Here is a 22,045-nt window from a genome sequence, read left to right as displayed (position 1 = left end):
TGGTATATAGGGACAACACACCATTATAAAGTAGTATCAAATTCTATCACAAAGCAGGGTTATTTCTCTCTGTTCTTTTCATTTCTACATCATCCTTCAGGACAATGCAGTTGAAATTACCTTCTGTCAAAACAATAGGGTTAGTCCTAGGTTCTGTGGGGCCTTATGTGATCTAAAGGCCTCCATTTGCCTTCTTTGACCTGTGACCAAGGCCTCCCATCTCACTGATATGGTCCAGATGATGTAGCCATTAGGTGCGAAAGGTTGCATAAACCAAAGCCTACCACTAACTTCACTTGGGGAATATGGTGGTACTTGATCTGGTCTACAGAAAGTGACAACTCATTATTTCATTACTTTGCTCTCCTTTTAAAGGTGGCAAATGTAGGAGAAAGGTAGGTATAGCTGGGTTTGAAAAGAAGGACATATGGGTCAGTTTCCTTAATGAAAGAAAATACAATAGGTAGAGATAGGTGGATACAGACGCATCCTTCTTATCAACCAGAGTTTGTCTAGTGTAGGTCTTCTTCCAACTCTGTAGCCTCAGTTTCTGTACGTTTAAAACTCAACTGGACAAAACAATAGTCTTAAATTTATAATTCTTAACACTTATGTAGGGCTTTTCAGGTGAGGTTTTCAAAAGTGCTCAGCATCAGCCTAGCTTTGCTTCCACTGACTTCAAATGAGAGTTTTTCCATGGACTTTAATAGTAGCATAATTAGAGCAAGGCTGAAAGCTTTCCAAAATCTCACCCTGTGCATACAAAGTGCTTGACAAACTGCCTATTTGCTTTTTCTATAGCCATATTAGCTGGGTAAGTATTATTACCCACTATTACACAGATTGGAAAATTTAAGTAGAGAGATGAAGTGAATTGATCATGGCCAGCCTACAATTAGAGCTGAAGGCTTCCTGGATTTCCTGCCCCTTGCCCAAAACCACTAGACCACACCTCTGTCGAGTAAATACATCAGATCAGTCTGACACGGGCAGGGAAGTAGATGGATAGCTTAATAGGTCTGTTCTGTCTCTAGACTCTATGTATCTAGCACAAATGGTCTACTTAAAAATATTTGAAGAAAAATTGAGATAGATTAATACAAAAAGCTGTGCAGAGTTTTAAAAAGCCCCTGTGATACCTCAATCATTGACAACTTAAATGAGATACATTTGCCACAGTAAATCACATTGCCCTTGCACAGCACAAGCTAGGGCCTTTGGAAATTACTTTGTTTGCATCAATGTGGCACTCTCCCTTTCGACAGGAATATGTCAGTACACAAATAGAATGCTAGAGGAAATGCTGCCAGGATGCTGGCAGGGCCTGCCCCCACATGGCCTCCTGCGTGCACACTAGACTCTTGTGAAATAGATTCAAAGGTTCCCAGATAGCTTTCAAATCATTTCAGGGAAATGTACCTTTTAGCATTTTCACTGCCACCGTGGTGTAGCCTGCTTTCCCCTTAAGTCTGAATGCTGTTGCCTTGACAACCTTTCCAAATTCTCCTTCTCCTAGTGTCTTGCCTAGAACCAGGTTCTTCCGGGGGAATTCCCATTTGGGGTCCTCCTGTATGAGGGGAAAAAAAGGAATCCTATCAGATAAAAATGAGATGGAAGGGGTTATCTTATGAGACAGAAGGGGCCAGCTGCTGACTGGTAGCTCAAATCACAAAGGTTTAATACAGTATTATATTTCAGGGAAGACGTTAGGCTCAGTTATCTGATTAATTTTTGTTTTTGTTCTGTTATCAGACAAAAGACCATGACTTTGCTCTTCTACAACACCCTCTAAAAGCTCTTTGCATGCATTTTTCAATTAGCTACTGGTTTCCTCTAGATAAAAAGGCACTATCAATATCGATGATGTTTACAGGCCTACCTGAGATTTTCTGTATAAATGAAACACTAACTGAATAAATGCTCACCTTCAAAATAAAGTATGCATTTTTGATCTTGCATTTCTGTTTAACTTGTGGGAGGAGGTTTTCCTTTAAGAATTCATCACAGACAACAATCCATCTGTTATGAAATGCTATTGAGCCTTACAGTTACAGAAGAGTGATAAAATGTATAAACCAACCAAGAAATAAAAGCAAATAGAGTACAAGCTACTATGAAGGCATCCATATCTAACATCCAAATGTATCAGACGCTGCCATATGGGTCAGACAAGAGAACAGTGTTTCACTGCACAGGACTTTTCCAGACACCATCCTATTTGGCCCAGGTAGAAAATAAATAAAAAATGCACAAACTGGCAGGCATCCTACATACAGTATAATCAAACAACAGAAACTGCATCAAAGGGCTGGTGGGAGGGCAGGGGGGAGAAGCCTTCCAAAGTATGCAGATAAACCCACCCTAAACTAAGCTTTATAAGTGAAATTAAGATAATCGGGTTTTAGTGTGGTGCTGTAGGTCGATGTCCAAGGAAAATCCTGTGTTGGAGATTAGCTGATACCAGATGTTATGGAGCTGTTAACCTCGGTTAATGTAATGTTAGTTGGATGAATTTTTTTAACCCATTGATTGTTTGCATTTTTACACAAGTTCTGGCCATCTACAATTAGCCCATGAAATAAAATACTGCCAGGATATTGACATTCCCCCCCTTAACTAGAATCCTACCATATAAATTAAAATTTAGTCAATGCACTAAAATGAAGTCCTGTGATCGAGCTCCACAGTGCAGCATGTGCAATCCAACTGAATACTGGAAGATATTACGAAAACAACGACATAATGTTTACAATGAAAGTGCAAATAGTACAGCTAGCTGCAAACGGGAGTAGCCAATAATGACAGTACTAGGGAACAAAAGTAATTAGCCGCAAACTTTCCAGGGAACTAGTTGAATTTGAATTCAATTGTTTGTTTTAGTCGACCACTATTTAGTTCCACACCCCAGGACAGTTAGCTCACAATCAAACTATTGCGCTACAAGAAGTGTTATACAAATGAATGGTACAATAATAGCCCATGCAAAGCTGATATCAGGCTACTGCTCAGTATTTGATAAATAATTAAATACTTTCCATTTGCAGTACATGACAATTTTCATCGAGAATTTTAAATCCTTCAGAAAGTTACCATTGTCTCTCAGATGGGGAAACTGACATAGAGTGATGATGTGACTTGCCCAAGAAAAGACTTCAAGTCAGTAGTTGAGTTAGCAATAGAGCTCAGGTCTTCTCACTCCCAGGTCTGTGCTTAAATCACTAGACAGTGTTACCTTACATTCAAGGGAGACAGTGTTTCCTAGTGGATAGCAATGGACTAAGATTCAAGAGACTTGAGTTCTATACCCCACTCTGCCAATGACCTCCTGTGTGACCCTGTGCACGTCACTTTGCCTCTCTGTGCCTCAGTTTCCCCACCTGTAAAATGAGGATAACGCTACTGGCCTCCTTTGAAAAAGTGATTTGAAATCTACCAGCAAAGAGTGTTTTGAGAGATAGATGCTACTATTATTTATCCTTACAATAGAGATATTGGTCAGCAAATAGATTTCAAACATTGACAAATCAGTTTAACCTCAGTTAGCTTAACCCTGTACTGAAGTCAATGGCAAAAGAAATAAGGGATTAGATTGTGCCTAGAGTGTTACATTTCTTTAGACACTAACAGTAAGAGAGAATGCAGTGGGCTTGCGCAGGAAGTTATGATCTGTTTAATTACCATGCATTCATTAGATATCTTTGTCTTATTCCCTCCATGTGGGTGATTTTTGTTTAAATTTCATTTGAATCTTAGACTGCAATCTCTTTGGAGAAAGGCCTCTCTCTTACTAATACTGAAATTCTAGGCCTGCTGAAGTGCATAGGGCCAGAATTTCACCTTAAATGTTTGTCCAGCACAATGCATCCTCAAATCAAAATGGGGGTTTGGGGCACTACCACAACATATTCAGTAGACGACACACAACTTTCCTTAGAAAGCCCAATTCGTGGCAAAACAAAAAAGCCAAGACAAATCAGTACACAATTTAAAAGCATAAAATATAAAAGCTTACAGGTATTTTAAAGGTGTCGACAGGCACCTGGTTCTCCATAGAGTCCAGAGATGGCCGACGGACATTTGTAGAAGAGTAACTGATGGGGTAGGACTGGGCTGGGCGCCGAAAGGTCATCTCTGCTGAGGCAATCGGTGGTTTCGGAGAATTCTTGTGGTAACGGTGGATGAAATAAGAAGAGAGCAGCACTGAGATAATGAAGGAGAGCAGAACTGCCCCTGCAATCACGGTCTTGCACACGTCATCACACAGCGGCTCTGTGGGCAGAGGGGGAATTGATTACAGTTCTGCTGGTTTCGTTTTCAATTTTTTCCCATGTCATCTCTTTCCACGCCCCCCCTTTGGTAGCTAGTTACCATTCACAACAGCATCTACTTCGAGGTTTTGAATTAAATTTACCTTATAACAGTAATTTCATAAGCGACACTAAAACCCTGGATCTAATTCTCAAAGAAAGGTAGAAGTGATGCATTTGCAAATATACCCAGTGCAGCTGCAAAATCCTACATTTCCCCCAAGTTCTGTGGGCAACTGCAAGCCTAAATGCCTGTTAAACTGTAACTAGATTTAGTTAGAGTCTTACAGCCCTTAGTAGTGCAGGTACTGACTTAATCTGAGACCTCTTCCTTGAGACTTATCCTATCACATAGTCACTTGCCAACACCACCGCAGACCCTAGGAACACAATCCCTTGATATCCTTGTCAGATCCACTTCCCTACCAACTAACATTTCCCCTAGAAGTGTATATTATTATAGAATCATAGAAATGTAGGGCTGGATTGGACTTCGAAAGGCCATCTAGTCTATCCTCTTGCACGGAGGCGGGACCATGTATAACTATGTTATGAGTATTCTCAAGTCTCCCTTTTTCCTGCATGGGAACCCCTCTCTAACTTCAGAAGGGTCGAGGTGGGGGGGGGTCCTTAGTTGTATTATTGCTTTCATTTTGTTTTTTGCTTTTCACTTAATAATATATTGTCCAGTGCTACAAGTCCTTCACGGAGAAGGCTTATTAGAAAACAAATCATTACTCCCCTTTTGCAAGTACTCCCATTCTGCCTTCCTTGGAAAACAGGGCAAGAGGTGGAGCTAGGTAGCAATCTACTCCCCGGAGAATGGATAAGGTGATTCCAGCACCTTCCACAACTGTCTTTTCTATCTCTGAGTTCTGTAGTTGAGATTTTTAACTCAAGTCCAGTGAAAAGCAATCCCCTAACCACCTTTGAAGATTTCAGACCACAAGTCCATGCTACCCTTCCACTGAAATGCAGCCACCTCTGGGGATTGTGGGGCAGCCAACCAGTGTATTGTGCAACATTGGATGGGAGGGGACACTATGCCAAAAACACAGGGACAAAATCCATGGGGAATCCTTCATGTCCAAATCCAGGAGCTCCCTTCTTAATGCTTTGTACACTGGCAGGCCATGAACGTGAACATTACCTATCACCATGTAAATGAGTTTAGATGGTTCTATATATCAAAGACAGGAGTATTGTATATAGTAGGAAAGGTTAGTGTCACAAGAGCAAGATAAATGTAAAACCAGCTAAATAATATTTAGACTTACCTTTAATATCATCTTGCTCACAGTAACAGTTTTGTCTTGGGAAGCAGTAACAAATCCCATGTCCTGATTTAATTCCATGAGCGCCTCTCTCATGACCACCAATGATGTTTCCATCTAATCAAATACAAACGCAAGCTCAGATTCTCACGCTGTAGTTAAAAGGCAAACCTCAACAGCTCATTCCACTAAAGGGTTTTTGTGGGCTTACTCTACTAAGTATTTGAAATTTGACAGTGCAGCTCAGATTAAGCAGTAAAAATGAAGATAGGTGAAAAAAATGGACAAAAGGTCTCTGGGGGTTAATGTAAAGAGATTAGGGAACTCAGACTACTTGAATACTAGGTCTGGGCTCACTGGTCTGATTAGCAATTACTGCTGTTATAGAAGATCCTGGTTTATAGACTTACAAATGATAGACAAGGTGGGTATAGAATACATAGAGTTTATTTTGGATTATGTCTTTACTTTGTATGTGTACAACGGGTGGATACCGCCTTTATTTAAAATGGCCTTTAAAACATTGAATATGTATATCTATTATTTAATGTTGATTCCCAACTCCCAACTCATCTGACATCTGACCTCTCTCTGCCTTGTCAGCTCTCCAAAATCTTCCCTCAAAATCTTCTCTTATTTAGTTTAATTTTTCTCTCCCACTGCTGCTCTGTGACTGTTGTGTGCCTTATATATGTAGGAGACAGCAGTCTAGTTGTTACAGCAGGCCAGGAACTGGTGGTCAAGAGACGGGTTTTATTCCTGGTTCTGACAGCCACTTGCTCTGATCTTGGACCAATCAGTTAAGCACTATGCACCTCAGTTTTCCCATCTTCAAATGGAGATGATGATGATGATACCTACTTTTGCAAAGTGTTTTGCAATATTCTGGCGAGAGGCACGATATGAAAGCACTAAAAACTCTGTAAATGAATGTTTTATTGTCTAGGATAATCTATTATTTAGCACAAGGACACACTGTATGTAACCACCCTATGTACAGAGCTAGCCTGATTTCCAATTGGCAAAGTTCCTGCAGAATCAGGCACTTTTGAAACCATCATATGAAAATCTGTAAAACATACTTCCATACAGAAACTATTAGTAGTAATAATTTTTTTTATCTACATAGTGCCTTACATCCCTAAGATTTAATAGGATGAAATCAACTGTGTTCTATAGAAATGTAATCAGGTTCTATAGAGATTACAGGTATTAAAATGGAGAAAGAGATCTTTTCTATAGTTATATTTTTAAACCATCCTATAGAATTCTATACCAGGGATATAACTTTTTATTAAATTTTGCAGGAGGATAAAAAAAATCCTCTAGAAAGGTTATGATTTTCTACTAAATCCTACATGGATTTTCCAAAAGGGAATGCAGCTGTCTCTGTGACAGAGGACGGGTGGATAAAGCAATGTGCTCCAAAATTGGGGAACAGGACATTTTGGCCAATGACATGAGAGCAACCCTCTAATTTGTGTGGGGAAAGTGCAATGGGAATTCAGCATCCTTGCAGAGTATATAGGACCTCAGTCTTAGAGATCTTTCCTCAGGGGTCCACACGTACTAAACTGCGTGCGATTTAAGGAGACTATGCTGGGTCAACCCCGTCAGAGCTAGGACCTGTTCCAGAAAACAGAGGTGTTTCCAGACCTGTCATTTGGTCCCCTATGGGACCTAAATTAATTCCCCTAATTATTCCTCTGTCTTGGAGAGGTGAGCACTGATTGCTTCCCGGCTTGCAAGCTCATGGCAGTGGGTGACGATAACGTCAGATAAGTACAACTGCTTCTACTCCAAAAGTTCTTTGTGAGAGCGGGGGAAGTGTCTCCTTGCATAGGACAGCAAGAGAAAAAACACTTCCACTCTGGATATAAATGGGGCTTCCCCCATTGGGTCCAATGGAGCTTACTCGAGTTAGAGCACAGTTACTAGGGAAACTCCAGCAGTTCTACAGATTACCAGTGGTGCTACAGATTACATTGTGTCTCTATGCCCATCCTTTCAGTCAATCAGCAGCTGTTTACACTGCCTGATGGAGGGCAGGGACTTTCTGCCCTACCTTCAGATCCTATAAACTGGGGCCCTTACCAAGAAACCCTCCCCAAAGCTGAAAGATATGGGAGTGACCATCTGGTGGCTCCAGAAGATCAGAAAACAAACACTGCAGTTTAGCTAGGAGCAGAGAATGCTGGATGGTCACACTACCACTGAACACTAAAGTAAACAAACAAAATTGAACCCAGCACCCATATTTTCTTTGAAGTTCAGGTTCTGTAGAACCTAATCTCACAGATGAACCTGCAATGGTTGGTCCAGTGAAAATCGTTCAAAACCTCTTAGCGGGGTTCACATGGCACAGCCAGCCCTGACCAAAAACCCACCACCATTTAGAATTCTCTCTACTATTATATTTAAAGTAATTACATATTATGCTGAGGCATCTACAGAAAGGATGTGGACAAATTGGAGAGCGTCCAGTGGTGGGCAATGAAAATGATTAGGGGGCTGGGGCACATGACTTACGAGGAGAGGCTGAGAGAACTGGGCTTATTTAGTCTGCAGAAGAGAAGAGTGAGGGAGGATTTGATAGCAGCCTTCAACTACCTGAAAGGGGGTTCCAAAGAGGATGGAGCTCAGCTGTTCTCAGTGGTGGCTGATGACAGAACAAGAAGCAATGGTCTCAAGTTGCAGTGGGGGAGATCTAGGTTGGATAACTGGAGGGTGGTGAAGCACTGGAATGGGTTACCCAGGGAGGTTGTGGAATCTCCATCCTTAGAGGTTTTTAAGGCCTGGCTTGACAAAGTCCTGGCTGAGATGATTTAGTTGGGGTTGGTCCTGCTTTGAGCAGGGGGCTGGACTAGATGGCCTCCTGAGGTCTCTTCCAACCCTAAGCTTCTATGATTCTATGACTTTATTTAGTACGTAAATAGGTTTCCTGTGCTTGATGGTGACAACAGTAGAACCAATTGTTTTAGCTTGTTTGTAGGGTCCCATTGCAAGTGGCATATGTAATATGTGCATATGGGTGTGCACGTATGTATAAAAGCTTATGCTCAAATAAATTGGTTAGTCTCTAAGGTGCCACAAGTACTCCTTTTCTTTTTGCGAATACAGACTAACACGGCTGTTACTCTGAAACCTGTATAATTCTGGGATTTAAGCACCAAGTGCCTATCCATCAAAATGATAGATGAATGATAAAAATAAATATTTTAGCAGCGATCTTATATAAACACAACATACTTGGCATTACAACATCCAGGATTTTATAATACGTTGTTTGCTTTTGCCAAAGAAATGCCTTCTGCCGATAAAAGCGGAGATAATGGTACTTGTCAGCACATTTGAACTCCTAAAATGCACTAATTTCTCCATCTGTGAACATATTGGCTATGACCACCAACCCCGTGTCCTGAACTGCTAAGTCAGAACAACATTCTCAATTTATGCATTAACAAGATAGCAAACATAACATCTAGAAAGCTTGTGTTACTTGCCTGTTTCTATTGTCTAATAAGATTCCATTTCTTTCAGTTTTCTGTCAAGCAAACCATCTGCCACTACATATGTTGAACATTACAGATTTTAGGGAGGCGGCCTCTAGCACATCATTTGCTGCTTGTAAAGTGACAGCTGATTCCTCTTATAACCAGTGAAGATTTTTTCAGATGATAGTAAAATATCTATGATCACTTTAAGCATTTCTACCACTTTAAAGTTTATGTTTTGTTCACAAGCAGAATTAGATTTACCAAAGTCTTTTCTACACTGTGACTTAGCCTGCATCAACTGGGGTGTAAATTCTAATATGCACCAGCATGTTGTGCACTAACTGGCCCATGTGGACCGTGCTGGCGTGCACTACAGTTCCCTAGTGAATGCCAGCAGGGTCCACATGCACCAGTTAGTGTGCAACATGAGGGTGCACATTAGAAGTTGCCCCCCAGCTGATGCAGGCAAAAGCACAGTGTAGACAAACACAATCTTGCTCTGAGTGAATTCAGTCAGAGTTTGGCTATTGACTCTAAAGGGCGGAAGACTGGGCTCATAACTCTGAACTTTGCACAACTCAAACATTAGCTATAAGACTGTAAATAGATATTTGTGTTTAATATATGCAAAGGATCTGGAAACAAGAGAGCAGAACTTGGACTAATATACACAGCTTTAACATATCAATTATTATTTTATATATTATATTTTATATTAACGTTAAAACACTCCATACTTGTGCAATCTTGGGGGCACACTGATGGATCTTTGCTCTCTATAACGTCACAGGTGCCATCTGGACAAGTCCTGATGCTTGGGGTGCAGGTAGAATAATTTGTGGTGATTCCTATGAACACACAAGCACACAACAGTCAAAATACCACAATGATTTGAAGAGAAGTTCATTGCACTCTCTTAGTCATGTTGACACACAGACTCAGGGGACGCTGTCAGTTTAAAAAAAAAAAATCACACTCTGTTTACAAATTCTTTACCTGCTGTTTTTACAACTAACATGCAAGATGATGATAACTGAAAGCGATCAAAAAGAGTGTGTTTTTCACTGAGCGCAAGCTTTCGTGAGCTAAGGTGCCACAAGTACTCCTTTTCTTTTTGTGAATACAGACTAACATGGCTGCTACTCTGAAACCTGTTTTTCACTGGGTTTTCAGTTTATCTACTTGGTGCATTTGACAGCCCTTTGTGCGCTGTCAGTTTCAGTTATGGTGATCTTCGGTGTTATTTGCAACAAAGGTAGGTGAAACATCCTGAGTACAAAATTTGCTTTTTAAAACTGATGATCGCTCTTTAAATGTATTTTCACAAGCCTGTGATTGAACAAAAGGTTTACAAATAGTTGGAGGGAAATTGTGATATTAATGGAAGGGCAAGAGTAAAACATCAAGTTTGCTATGGAATATTTAAGAATACCATAATTTGTCACATAAGCAATGTGTCGTAAGTGTTACAGAGCACACATTCTCTAGTTTTGGATAATGGTTTCAAACTGAGACCTCTGTTGTACAGCCAGTATCTGCTGGTGGGATTTTGTAGAATTTGAGCTGTTCCAAACTCAGGTCATGATTGCAAGGGGTTATGTTGCATCCAACAGGCCATATTCTTCTCTTCATTCCCAGTGATTGCTAATTTGATACCTGCAGGTGCTGTGATGGGTGGGCCCCAGGGATTGGATTAATGACGTCTTCCCCGTAACTCTGCTCTCCTCCCTCCTGCAGGTTTAATTTGTGTATTTATACCATAAGTTCTGGATGGTTTAATACCCTGGGGTATCTCTTCAGCTGGAACTGATGAGCACAGTTACACCATAGTCAATGGAGCTGTGCCAATTTAACATCAGCTGACAATCTGGCCAATTACGCAGCAGAAGTGTGTACCTTTTCCACTTCCCTGTCTCCACTCGCATTTTCCTGTTAGCACTCCTACACCACCACACTCTTCACATTCAGCACGGTGCTTATTAACAGCGCAAGATTCAGGACAGTCCTCTTCTTTCTTAATAACTGCATGGAACGGAAGCAAGACAACGTGAGGTGTCACTAGCTGGATCGATAGAGGTGAATACACATTCAAGGCAGCTGGGCTCTAAAAAGGAGAAATTCCTTTTTCTAGATTAAAAATGAGAGAACACAGTTAACTTTGAGGACCTATCCCTCAATACATTTAGAATAAAGACTGAAGGGACCAGGGCTGTGTATCTTCTTCCTATTTAGTATCAAAGGGGTGGTGGCAGTAGCATTGCCCTCTCTGATTGCTGGGCATAATGCTTGGAATTACAGAAAGGCAGCACGATGCACTAACATACCAATTATAATACAAACAATGGATTTAGAAAAAGACAGCTGATGAAGGCATGACCCTTGTTGTTTGGGCTGGTGTGACACTGGGCCAGCAAACAGCAGGTGGCACGGAGAAGTTCTGATTGCAACTAGCACAAAACTCTGGCGGGAGGAATAGCACGACTGATCCCCTGTGTCCATTTCCCCAATCTGCCCCAAAACTTAACATCTGAGGTCACGTTATTTACATAATTCAAAGGAATAGGAGCAATCAACTGCTGGGAGTTAACTGTTCTGCACGGACAATTCTCTTAGAGAGTACTTAATGGTTTGGTAGATTGAAGTATAGTCCCAATCTGTTCTTGTGATCCAGAGAGGTGTTATACGGTTTTACTTACACAGATCTTCCCTTTTCTGTGAAGTTTGAACCCTGACACTTTTGCTACATTGAACCAAGTGTGGTACCATATTAAGTACTAGGCAAAGGCTGGGTAAAATGACTAAACCAGCAAAAAATAGATACAATACAAATGGTTGTTGGTGGTAAACAAGCCCATTGGAATTCACACTGACATCTTTGTGCAGCAGAGTCATGGGTTACTTATTCGGAGGCTACCATAAGGACATATAAAATTAAATAAGTGGAAAGTACAGAAAAAGAAACAAATGGAAGAGAACTGACCCCTAATACAGACCACACGTGCTACCATGCTGTCTAGTCCCGTTTCTGTAATGTTCCCTTGCCTGTTTTTAAGCAGCCTGACAATGATTATAGTATGAACAACAAAATGAGAAGCATCTAACATAACTTCAGTGCCTCCCGTGCACATTTTCTAACATTTTGTTGTTTTAAACTTCAGTCCAGGAGAGTGAAGGACTGCAGTGTTTATTGCTACATATGCACTACACTGAATATTACGAGGCTGCTAAATGGCTAATTTACTGCCCTTTTCCAGAGCACGTGTTCAATTCTATGCACAAGCCTAAATTTTTATACCTCATGTTCTGCATGAGTATTAAGAGGAGGAACAAACAAGGAGAAAGGTGTGTGTGACAAGGAAGTGCTTTGCAATGACAAAACTGAAGCGGGATACATGTATATGAAACAAACACACACAAAAAGTAGATTCTTACAAAGCTAATCATGGTTTATAATATAAGGAATTGCATTTGATGAAACTCCTTTTATATCTAACACAATATCTATCTTCACATATCCTCTAGAAATGCGAATTTGAAAGGAGTCTGAACCAAAACACCTAATCCAAACACCCAAACTTCGGGATCTGATCTGAACTCGGTGGCTCAGGCTCATTTCTATTGTTAATTTCACCAGTGTATGAACTGCTCTAACAAGGCACTTGCCTAAAAATTAACACTGAAAGAGACAAGCCCAGCTAAAACAAGTTGTGACGCTCTCCTCAGGGAGCTCAGAACCATAAGCCACTGTGTTAACCTCAGTGAGAGAGAGCTTTGCTGGAGCTTACACTGTGTGACGGCTCCCTGCTACAGCAGTAAACTCCTTGCACTCTGCCAGTCTAAACCTTGTCTTGCCAGTAACAATGAGTGTACCCCAGTTCCCGAATTCCCCAGAGACGTCTCCCTTTGCAGTGTCCAGTTCCTCTGACTCCCAGAAATTACCAAATCTGCTGTCTCCAAAGAGACAGAACATACACCATCCTGTTGGATCAACTGAGGGAGCACACCTTTACTGTAGTATAACAGAGCAGAGGTGGCTTATAGGAAAAGTAAGCATAAGTTTATTAACACAAAACATAGATTTAAGTGATTCTAAGCAAGAGAAACAGAGACAAATCTGGTAACAAATAAAACACAAAGCACACGCTTTTTAGTGACCAAACTTAATTTAAGAAAGCTACAGCCTTTTACCTAAGTGGCTTCCTCACTTACATCAAGCTATCAGCATCCCCAGCCGCTCAGGCTGGAGGATCCACCACTCACAGAATCAGAGGGTGCTGGTCCCTTTATGTCCCACTACCCCCAAGTGATGGGTGCCCAAATAACTTTTTGCTTCTCTTTATATTTCCTAAAACTCATTGTTTTGTCCCCAGAGTCAAGAAGACCTCCTGGTTTTCTTCCCATCCTTTGCCTTCCCATCCTCCTGTTGATTGTATGTCAAGAGGCTTCCATTGTTTTGGTTCCACAATGCTTAATTGACAGTAGAGACAGGGAGATAGCTGCCTTCCCTCCTGTCTGGAAGAAAACCTGTTTCTTCCCTTGTTTGGTCACAGACTTTAAAGCGTAATATCAGTGAGTATCCATAATTCCTCATACAGTGTTAATATCAACATTTCCCAACCTTTCTCCCCCATCCATCTCAAGTACTTACCTGTTCCTTCCAGCGTAATAGTGAGCTGGGTTTTGGCATGCTTCTTACTCTGCTTGTCTGAGGCTACAATGGTGTATTGAATTTCTTTGCATTCGGGTCTGAGTAGCACAGAGGAGTCATTCACATAGAGGCTTCCATACTTGTCCTCTCGGCCCTGAAGTATCCCTACAGCATAGCAGCTGGCACTGGGAGACAGCAACCTGTAGGTGATGTTTACTCCACAGAACTTCATGCAGTTTTCGATGCAGATTTTACCTATCTAGGCTCAAACAACAACAAAGAGATCACGATACTTTGCGCTCACGACAAATCTTTCTCAGTGATTAAAGCTAGTTAAATACATGCAACATTCAGCATCTCTCTGTCTACTGTTCTTACATAGCCCCCATTACAATAGTATCTGAGAGTGTCAAAGCACCCCTGTGAGGTAGGGAAGTAGCATTATCCCAACTTTACAAACATGAAACTAACTGACCTGCCCAAGGCAGAGCAGGGATTTGAACCCAAGTCTCCCAAATCCAAGGCTAGTGGCCCATCCACCAGACCATCATTCTTCATCCTATCCAGTTCCATGCAGCCAAAATATGTTTCTTTCAAAGATCCTCTGCAAGGAATTCACTAGAAAATACTGGGATACTAGTTATAATGACGCTATCATAAATGTCACACATTTCATCTACACACAACTCCCATTGACAACAGCAGGACTTTTAAGTGGAAAACGATGGCAGCCTCAGGCCCCAATATCTATTTCTTTTCTGAGAACCAACAAAACCATGTTATTCAATTCAAAATAGGTACGTTATTTCTACAGATGAACAGAAGCATACTGCATGTGCTAGAGTTTTTGGACCAGGTCCTGCTCTCAGTTTTGCTGATGAAGTCAATGGGCACACTCAGAGCGAGCAAGAGGAGAATCAGGCCTGTCTGTGTTAGAAGCATGATGTGGAAACTAGAATTGATGAAATTTTTCTAATCTTGACATTTGAAAATTTTTGTAAAGTTTTCCCATTTTTTTTGCGCAAGCTATAGAGCCGGTAGAAATATTTCAGGTTCCAAAACTCTGACATTTTTATTTTCCTAACTTGGAAATAAACTAACAAAACACGTAATCAAAACTGTTTTTGAAAATATCAAAAACAATTCCCCTTTTCCTTCTCTTTATTGCCCAGCCCTAGTGGAAACTTCATGGAGACTTTTTTCATCACTCTACTAAACTGCGATGACTTTATGGATGACTTAAGAACTGAAAGTCTCTCTCTCTCTCACACACACACACACCCACACAATGAAGCAGAATCAGCATAATTATTATTATATTTTCCAGATGACTTAGTTTTGGTTTAAAAAATTGCAGTGTTGCCAAAAAGCAATTTTTTATTCCTTTTCTATTGGGCTTTTTAGAATGGAGCAAAATAAACCAATCAGAGCTCCCAGGAGATATAATGAAGTTGCTATTTCAAAGCTAGACTTGAAAAGTGTCCCTGCTGTATATCTGAGCAAATAAGTGCATGTGAAAACCCTACACCGGCATGAGGAAACTGTGTAATTTGGTGTAGTGTGCACAAATTGGAGACTCTTTCAAACAGGGCTGTGTGGTCCACTGGACGGGGTATTGGAATGGGACTCAAAAGACCTGGATTTATTCCCAACTCTGCCACTAACTTGCTGCATGACTAGAGTCAAGTCACTTCACTGCTCTGTTTCCCCTCCCACCTTTTGTCTGCCTATTGCAAGCTTTTTGTCTCAGGGGCTGTACGTGTTTGTAAGGATGCCTTAGAAGAAAGGAGCCCTGATCTCAGTAGGAGTCTCTAGGAACAACTTTAAATAAATAAATAATGAAGGTAGGAAGAAAGAGCTAAAAAAGCCACATTTCCTACCACTCAGGAGAAAGATTATACCGGAAATAAATTATCTGACCTCATGGCAATATATTCATTGGCAGAATTTTTTTTTGAAATTCTAAGAAAACACAAAAGTTTCCGAAAGTTGTATAACCTCAAACTCCATTCTCCAGAGGTTGAAACTTCAAATTAGACAGAGTAAAACATTTTTGTGCCATAAAGACAATGTAGTAATTAGTCCAAAAACTGAAGAGATGACATTCTTAATGAAGGAAGACAGAAAGTTAATGGAAAGCAATTACACAAGCACTATTCTAACGTTCTAATTATTCGCTGCTTAGATATGAGTGGCACAATATTATGGTCAGAAGTTTCTGGCCAACAGAAGCATCCAAAAGTCTCTAAAGAAAGAAGGACCTCATCTTTTTCAATTTGCTGGTGGCAGTTAAGCACTGTCATTTAAAATGAAACCAGGGAGAGGATTATTGCTGTAGGAGTTTCTGCCTGGAGTAGTATATACACTAGACCACGCTACATTCTGAAACTATTTATCTAAGCAGCACAGGAATGTAAATCCTTATATCCTGTCTAATTCATATAGTACCTGATCCAAAACCCATCTAAGTCTTTCCATTGATTTTAATGAGATTTGAATCAGGACCAATACAGCATTTGCTTTGTTTATGGGGAGAACTGTAATGGTAAGGGTGCAGGGAGATTTGTGGTGGGTCATTTTAAATTTAAAACACTTAAGATATGCTTTAAAGTTATGCCAGGTGGGCCTAGCACACACAGATAAATGCTGCTTCTAGCATTTTTAAAATAAATCTAAGTAAATCCATTTCCTGAAGTGAAACCGTCATTCTTGGATTCAGACTAATGAGAAATCTTATTATAGGAAGGTCCCATTTAACTGCTTTTACATTTCTTTATTTCCATTCCACTCAGGGCCATGTGTTTCTTTTTGGCAGAAGAATGCAGGGAGAGGAATAAAACATTCCAAAAGCTAGGCTGCTTATGATGTGGGCTGCCTTCTCTCTTCTGCGCCATGGAACTGGCAAGTAAACAAGCAGCGGGTGGAGGTAAAAAGAGTTAAGGCTGAGATTGCTCTCAAATCCCTGGCTGGACACAAGGTAGCTTTAGGTCCCTCCAGTCCCCTTCTAGAACCAAGTCTCTTGGCAATGACAGCACGGTAGATGTCGTATTGTACTGCCACTGACCAAGCTCTGCAATCCCTACCACAGTGGTTCCAGAACGCAGCAGGGGAAAATGAAGGCCGCTCCAAGCAGCATTAACCACAGTTATTATATGGACTCTAGCCTGTGTAGGAGGAGACACTGGGTGTTCCCTGTCTGTTCCTCTCCCATCAAGCCATTCTCACCTTCTCCACATAGCCTGTCAGCCATAGAGATTTCCTGTGAAGGGGATGGGAAAGGCTGCGCAGATCATTAGGGGATGGAGAAGCATCCTTCACAGCCAGGTTTCCCTCAGTGCAGCCCCACAACAGCTCTGCTCTCCTCTGTTCTATACAGAGGGGAAGCAACAGAGGGGATCCCGAGGTACTTTGTCAAAGAAAAGAAGCCGTTTCTATCTGGATGGTTCTTTCCCAGGCCTTACTGCCCCAGGATTACACGACTATAAGTCGTCGTCTAATGGAAACTTTGGTGACCTTAAACATACCGCAGTGCAGCCTCACTGGACTCAGGCAGAAACAGGCAGACAGCGCTTCCGACTTATTAAGAGGAATGCTGCTACCTCCTCAGAAAATACTTCAGTAATCAGCAGTAATGTGATCCAATATCAGGGCAGGATTCAGGCAAGGAGCAGGATGGTATTAAAAGAGAGGCCATCAGTGAAAACACAAATATCTTGGTTTTCAGAAATGATGGGAAGGGGGAAATTAATTTAGAGAGGTACAAGACAGGTAATCTTAGGAAGGTTTGGATAACGGATTATGGTGCCCCCTTCCATTGAATTTCAGTGGGATTTGGGTACCCAACTGCCAGAAGTAAATTGAAAATTTCGGCCTATATTTTTCATCAATGGTTGGAGTAAATAAGGACAGGGCTCTAAGTCCTTTGAAGAGCTAAATGAGTTGCACAGGGTTCTGTCAGGCCATGATCCTGTTACTCCATTCATTTGGCTGCTAAAACGGACAAATGGCATTGGCCGGAAGGTTAACTAATGCACACTCATGTTTTCCTTCGAGTGAGAGCTGTTTCAGCCTTCATATTCATTTGGCTCTATACTTTTCCTCACTGCACAGGCTAATTATAGTTAATTATGCATAATGCTTCGATGACATGGAATGCCATTCTCTAGGAACTAAGCTGCTAGCATCTTAGTTGGGCTGATTTCAGATCACACTGAACCTTCAAATCCACCTCTCAGAAGTGACTTCTGACTGAGAAAGCCATTCCCATTCTGGCTTTAATTCCGTGCCCCCCTAGTTAAACCTCAGAACAGAATCTCTTTGGTAATTTGAATTCAGCAAGCACAGACAGACACAGCTTCCACAGACACAGAGCTCTTTATCTCAGGAACATTTCCCTCTTACTACAGCCATCCAGTGAAATGAGACCGAGACCGTTACATGTCAGGAAATGAAGCTGCTGAGATTAGAAAGGGGAATTCCATTGAAAATGCAGAATGTTCAATGGTCCCAACACAATGAAAAGTCTGCGGCTTCCACACATTGCCTTTCTGTACTGATTTGTTATGCTTGGGAACAATGATTTTTAACGGAGATAAGCCCAAGCTAGAGCCACACAAAATAACGTTGCTGGATTTAGGAGTAGCTTGGATCAATATTCAGATACATATGGCTCAGGTTCATCTCTAAGTATTAAGGGCCCGATTGAGAACACCTTATTCACATGACTAAGCAGTTACTCCCCTGAATAATCCCATTGCTTTCAACGGAGCTGCTAGTGAGAGTAAATGCACACCATTGAGAGTAAGAGGTTCACAATCTGGCACTACAAAAGCCAATGTAACACTAAAAGGATTGTGCTTCTTTACAAAAAGCACCAGAAGGGCAACAGCATTTGCATGCAAGTTTCTCCCGGATCGGAGTCTGCAAGACTAAACAGGAAAACCCCAAGCACCAAACAAAAAGGAACAATCACCACAAATAAAGACAACTGCCATAGTCTGGACCCTGGTTGGCACTCTTTATAAAGAGCCCAGTGACTGAAGTAGCCTCTACTTGTTAAGGATGGTAACTGCAGACCCTGCCTTATGCCCATTGATTGGGAAGTCATCATTACTATTATCTGTGTGGAGCCTGTTCTGCAGTCTCAAAGGCTGCCAATCCAGCAGCACCTTCCGTGAGCATTAAATTGGTATCAAAATTAAATGTGAAGCCAGATAATCATAGGTCTTGAAGGGACCTTGAGAGGTCATCTAGTCCAGTCCCCTGCACTCACGGCAGGGCTTAGTATTATCTAGACCATAATATATCTTGCTTTCCTCTTTTATTCTTCTCCTTGACTAACCAGAAGCTTAAAGATAAGTAAGGCATCTGATTATTAAGTTTCCTTCACAATGGGGGGGGGGGGGGAAACAGGTTAGTCTCAACACTGCTCTGTGTTACAACTATACAGGACTTCTTACGTCTCTATTTGTCACAAGGTTTTAGAATACGGAAACATTTCATCTTTCCACAACATTCATTATATTCATTATAATGAGCTAGTTTAGTATTAACATGCATGTTCTGCAGGAATTTCACTGTAATTTACCACTGATTAATGTCAATCTGTTGGAAATGTTACTAGAAGGTATTATTAATGGCGATGATGGTGATTAAACTGAAATGAGGGTTAAATTAGGAAGCACATTAATTAATGAGTAGCCATTATCTAGGGAAAATCCATGAACATATTGCAGTAGGAGTATCTTCTCCACTTGATTTTTTTACCTTTTCCATTGTCATTCTTTCCTACAATTCACTTTAATTAGGGTCCAAAAGGCTTTGTCCAGTGAACAACCTAAGGAACTATTTGTTTGCTCTATTTATGTTAATATAGGGCCTTTAACAGAAGCGGAGTTGCTACGTAATAATCTATAATAATGTCACAAATACTGACATGTAACAATTTTATGAACACTGTATGTGACATTCCTGCATGAATGCACTGATCTAGCTTAATAGGGGACTCTGGGAACAACAAGCAGGGAAGCAACAAAATGGCTTCCCAGATAAAAACATACAGGCATAATCAAGAAATACAAAGGGTCTGTTTGCTAGCTTCAAACACCTTCTCTCCAGTTGTAAATCTTGCTTTGCCACTGCTAGGAGTTGCCAAAGGGTTATAATCAGTTTAAAAGTAAACTGATTCCTGTGAAGGGGGGTGAGTTGCTAGGGGGTGTCCAGTGAGCATCAGTGAGCTCTGACAGGCTCAGAAAGAGAGCGGCCCTGTGGAAGAGAGTCTATAGAGAACAATGCTCCTAGAATGCCCATGTGGAAGATGGTTAAACACCTGGTAAGCTAGAGTGGTGGGTTTAGTGGTTTTAAGATCTGTTTTCTCTTAAATGCTCTGATTCTAAATAAATAATTATTTGCTTTAAGGAGCTGTTTGGTCACTGGTTACTATTGTCATTGACCTGGAGGGAAGACAACTGCAGGATATGAGCCTAAATCAGCCCTGCTAGAAATTCATGAATAGTACCAGGGGACTGCATCCCAGGGTATGGGAGAATCGGGGGATTCCACCCTGAGCCAGGTGATGGCTAGAGACTGCAACCTGGAAGTGGGTGACCTCCACAAGACTAGGAGACATCAGAGATGTAGTTCACCTCGTAACTGTGACAAGGTCATATTTACTTTATGCATTACAATAGCTCACTTCTGTTTAATGTCTGACAAGGCTTCGGTTGGAGCTATGTGTATATTGGAAAACACATGCTGACATCTCTCTCTGACTTCTCAAGCCTCCCTTATCCCAGGTGCTAGGGCCATTCACCAAGGACAAGCGCTTGGCCTGTCAGCTGGAAATCTGTCCTATCAGAGCTAGGCAGACCAGGAGAAGCCCACCTAGAAGTGGGTGGCAATGTCCACCTGACGGGTAGAATCCACCTTTTTGTTTCTGTGCAAAGAAGTGGGAATGCTGACACTATCTTCTGCAAACTTTGGGAGGGAACACATGCAGTGAGGATGAACCCAAGCTTGGAAGCATTTTTTAAGACACTGCTCACTTTCAGAAGTACCATGCTTCATTTCAAAGACTCAGATTTGATGATCATATCAGAGTACAGCCATCTAAAAATTCTCTGCTTCCAGATTAGCTGGTGCTAGTTTCTAGAGCCACACAGACTGGATGTTGGCAAAGCAGTAATCACATATAAGTGTGATAGTGATCTGGAGGGTCACAATGCTTTGTTATTTAGATCATAACTCTTTGCGGCAGGGACTGTCCCTTATTATGTATTTGTACAGCACCTTGCAAAATGAGGCTCTGTAATACACACATCATTTTATACACGGGTGAAAATGAGGCAAAGAGAAGCAAAGTGACTTGCAGGCCAGTAGCAGAATCAATATGACAACTTAGGTTTCCTGAATCCCAGTCCAGGGTTCTAACTACTAGGTAACATTGCCTCAGGGTCAGAACAGATTTGCAATGTCATCTGGTATTTATGGACCTTTCTGAAATCCTGGAGGGTTGTTTTTTTGGTTTTTTTATGTACACATTTCCCTCCAAGCTGTCTCACTTTTACAAGGTTTATCTTCAACAATGCCAAAATCAAAAGCAATTAAGACAGTCCTTACCTGTGCAAAACGTTCAGCATTTCTGTTCACCGCGAACTGGTAAGTCACATTAGGGAACTGAATGCTGACGGGAAGAATGGAGACATTGAAGTGGAGCATCACAGATCTTTCAGGGCCATGAAACTCTGTGTCATTCACCAAAACATCCAACTGGAAGGAACGGTTCTCTGTGACTGAAATATTTTTATTCAGCATCAGTTCTGCAAAAGAGAAGATTGGCTTTTCACATGCCGATGCATTTTTAGGCAGCACAAAATCCCAACTATAAATATCAAATCTATTCTTCAAGCACAGGCTCATGGCATGTTACTAGTGTGACAGGGTCGGGCCAGATGGCTATAGGAGAGTAATAGAAGGCAGATATATTAGCCCCAGGCTAAGTAGGTCCCTTTTCCCTGGGTAGGGTAAGAGGGAAGGTTCCAGAACAATCAGGAACCTTCTGGAGACAATTAAGACAGGCTGATTAGAACACCTGCAGCCAATCAAGAAGCTGCTAGAATCAATTAAGGCAGGCTAATCAGGGCACCTGGGTTTTGAAAAGGAGCTCACTTCAGTTTGTGGTGTGCGTGTGAGGAGCTGGGAGCAAGAGGTGCTAGGAGCTGAGAGTGAGAACGTGTACTGTTGGAGGACTGAGGTGTACAAGCATTATCAGACACCAGGAGGAAGGTCCTATGGTGAGGATAAAGAAGGTGTTGGGAGAAG

The 22,045-nt window shown here is 41.3% G+C and overlaps 1 protein-coding gene across 3 annotated transcripts in view; it reads right to left on the bottom strand.

Moving 5' to 3' along the window:
- Positions 1–22,045, bottom strand: part of RET (ret proto-oncogene) — a 124,191-nt gene that overhangs the window by 22,094 nt on the left and 80,052 nt on the right. For all 3 annotated transcript variants that reach the window (XM_074958690.1, XM_074958689.1, XM_074958688.1), the window contains exons 6-12: positions 21,344–21,543; positions 13,727–13,985; positions 10,975–11,100; positions 9,816–9,926; positions 5,585–5,698; positions 4,013–4,269; positions 1,420–1,567 (exon numbers count right to left, since the gene is read on the bottom strand). In XM_074958690.1, coding sequence (XP_074814791.1) covers positions 1,420–1,567; positions 4,013–4,269; positions 5,585–5,698; positions 9,816–9,926; positions 10,975–11,100; positions 13,727–13,985; positions 21,344–21,543 — 1,215 coding nt within the window. The remainder of the gene's footprint in view (positions 1–1,419; positions 1,568–4,012; positions 4,270–5,584; positions 5,699–9,815; positions 9,927–10,974; positions 11,101–13,726; positions 13,986–21,343; positions 21,544–22,045) is intronic.

This window comes from Natator depressus, chromosome 7 (genome assembly GCF_965152275.1).
Source record: "Natator depressus isolate rNatDep1 chromosome 7, rNatDep2.hap1, whole genome shotgun sequence".
Taxonomy (NCBI): domain Eukaryota; kingdom Metazoa; phylum Chordata; order Testudines; family Cheloniidae; genus Natator; species Natator depressus.
This window is presented reverse-complemented; position numbering and strand designations above follow the sequence as displayed.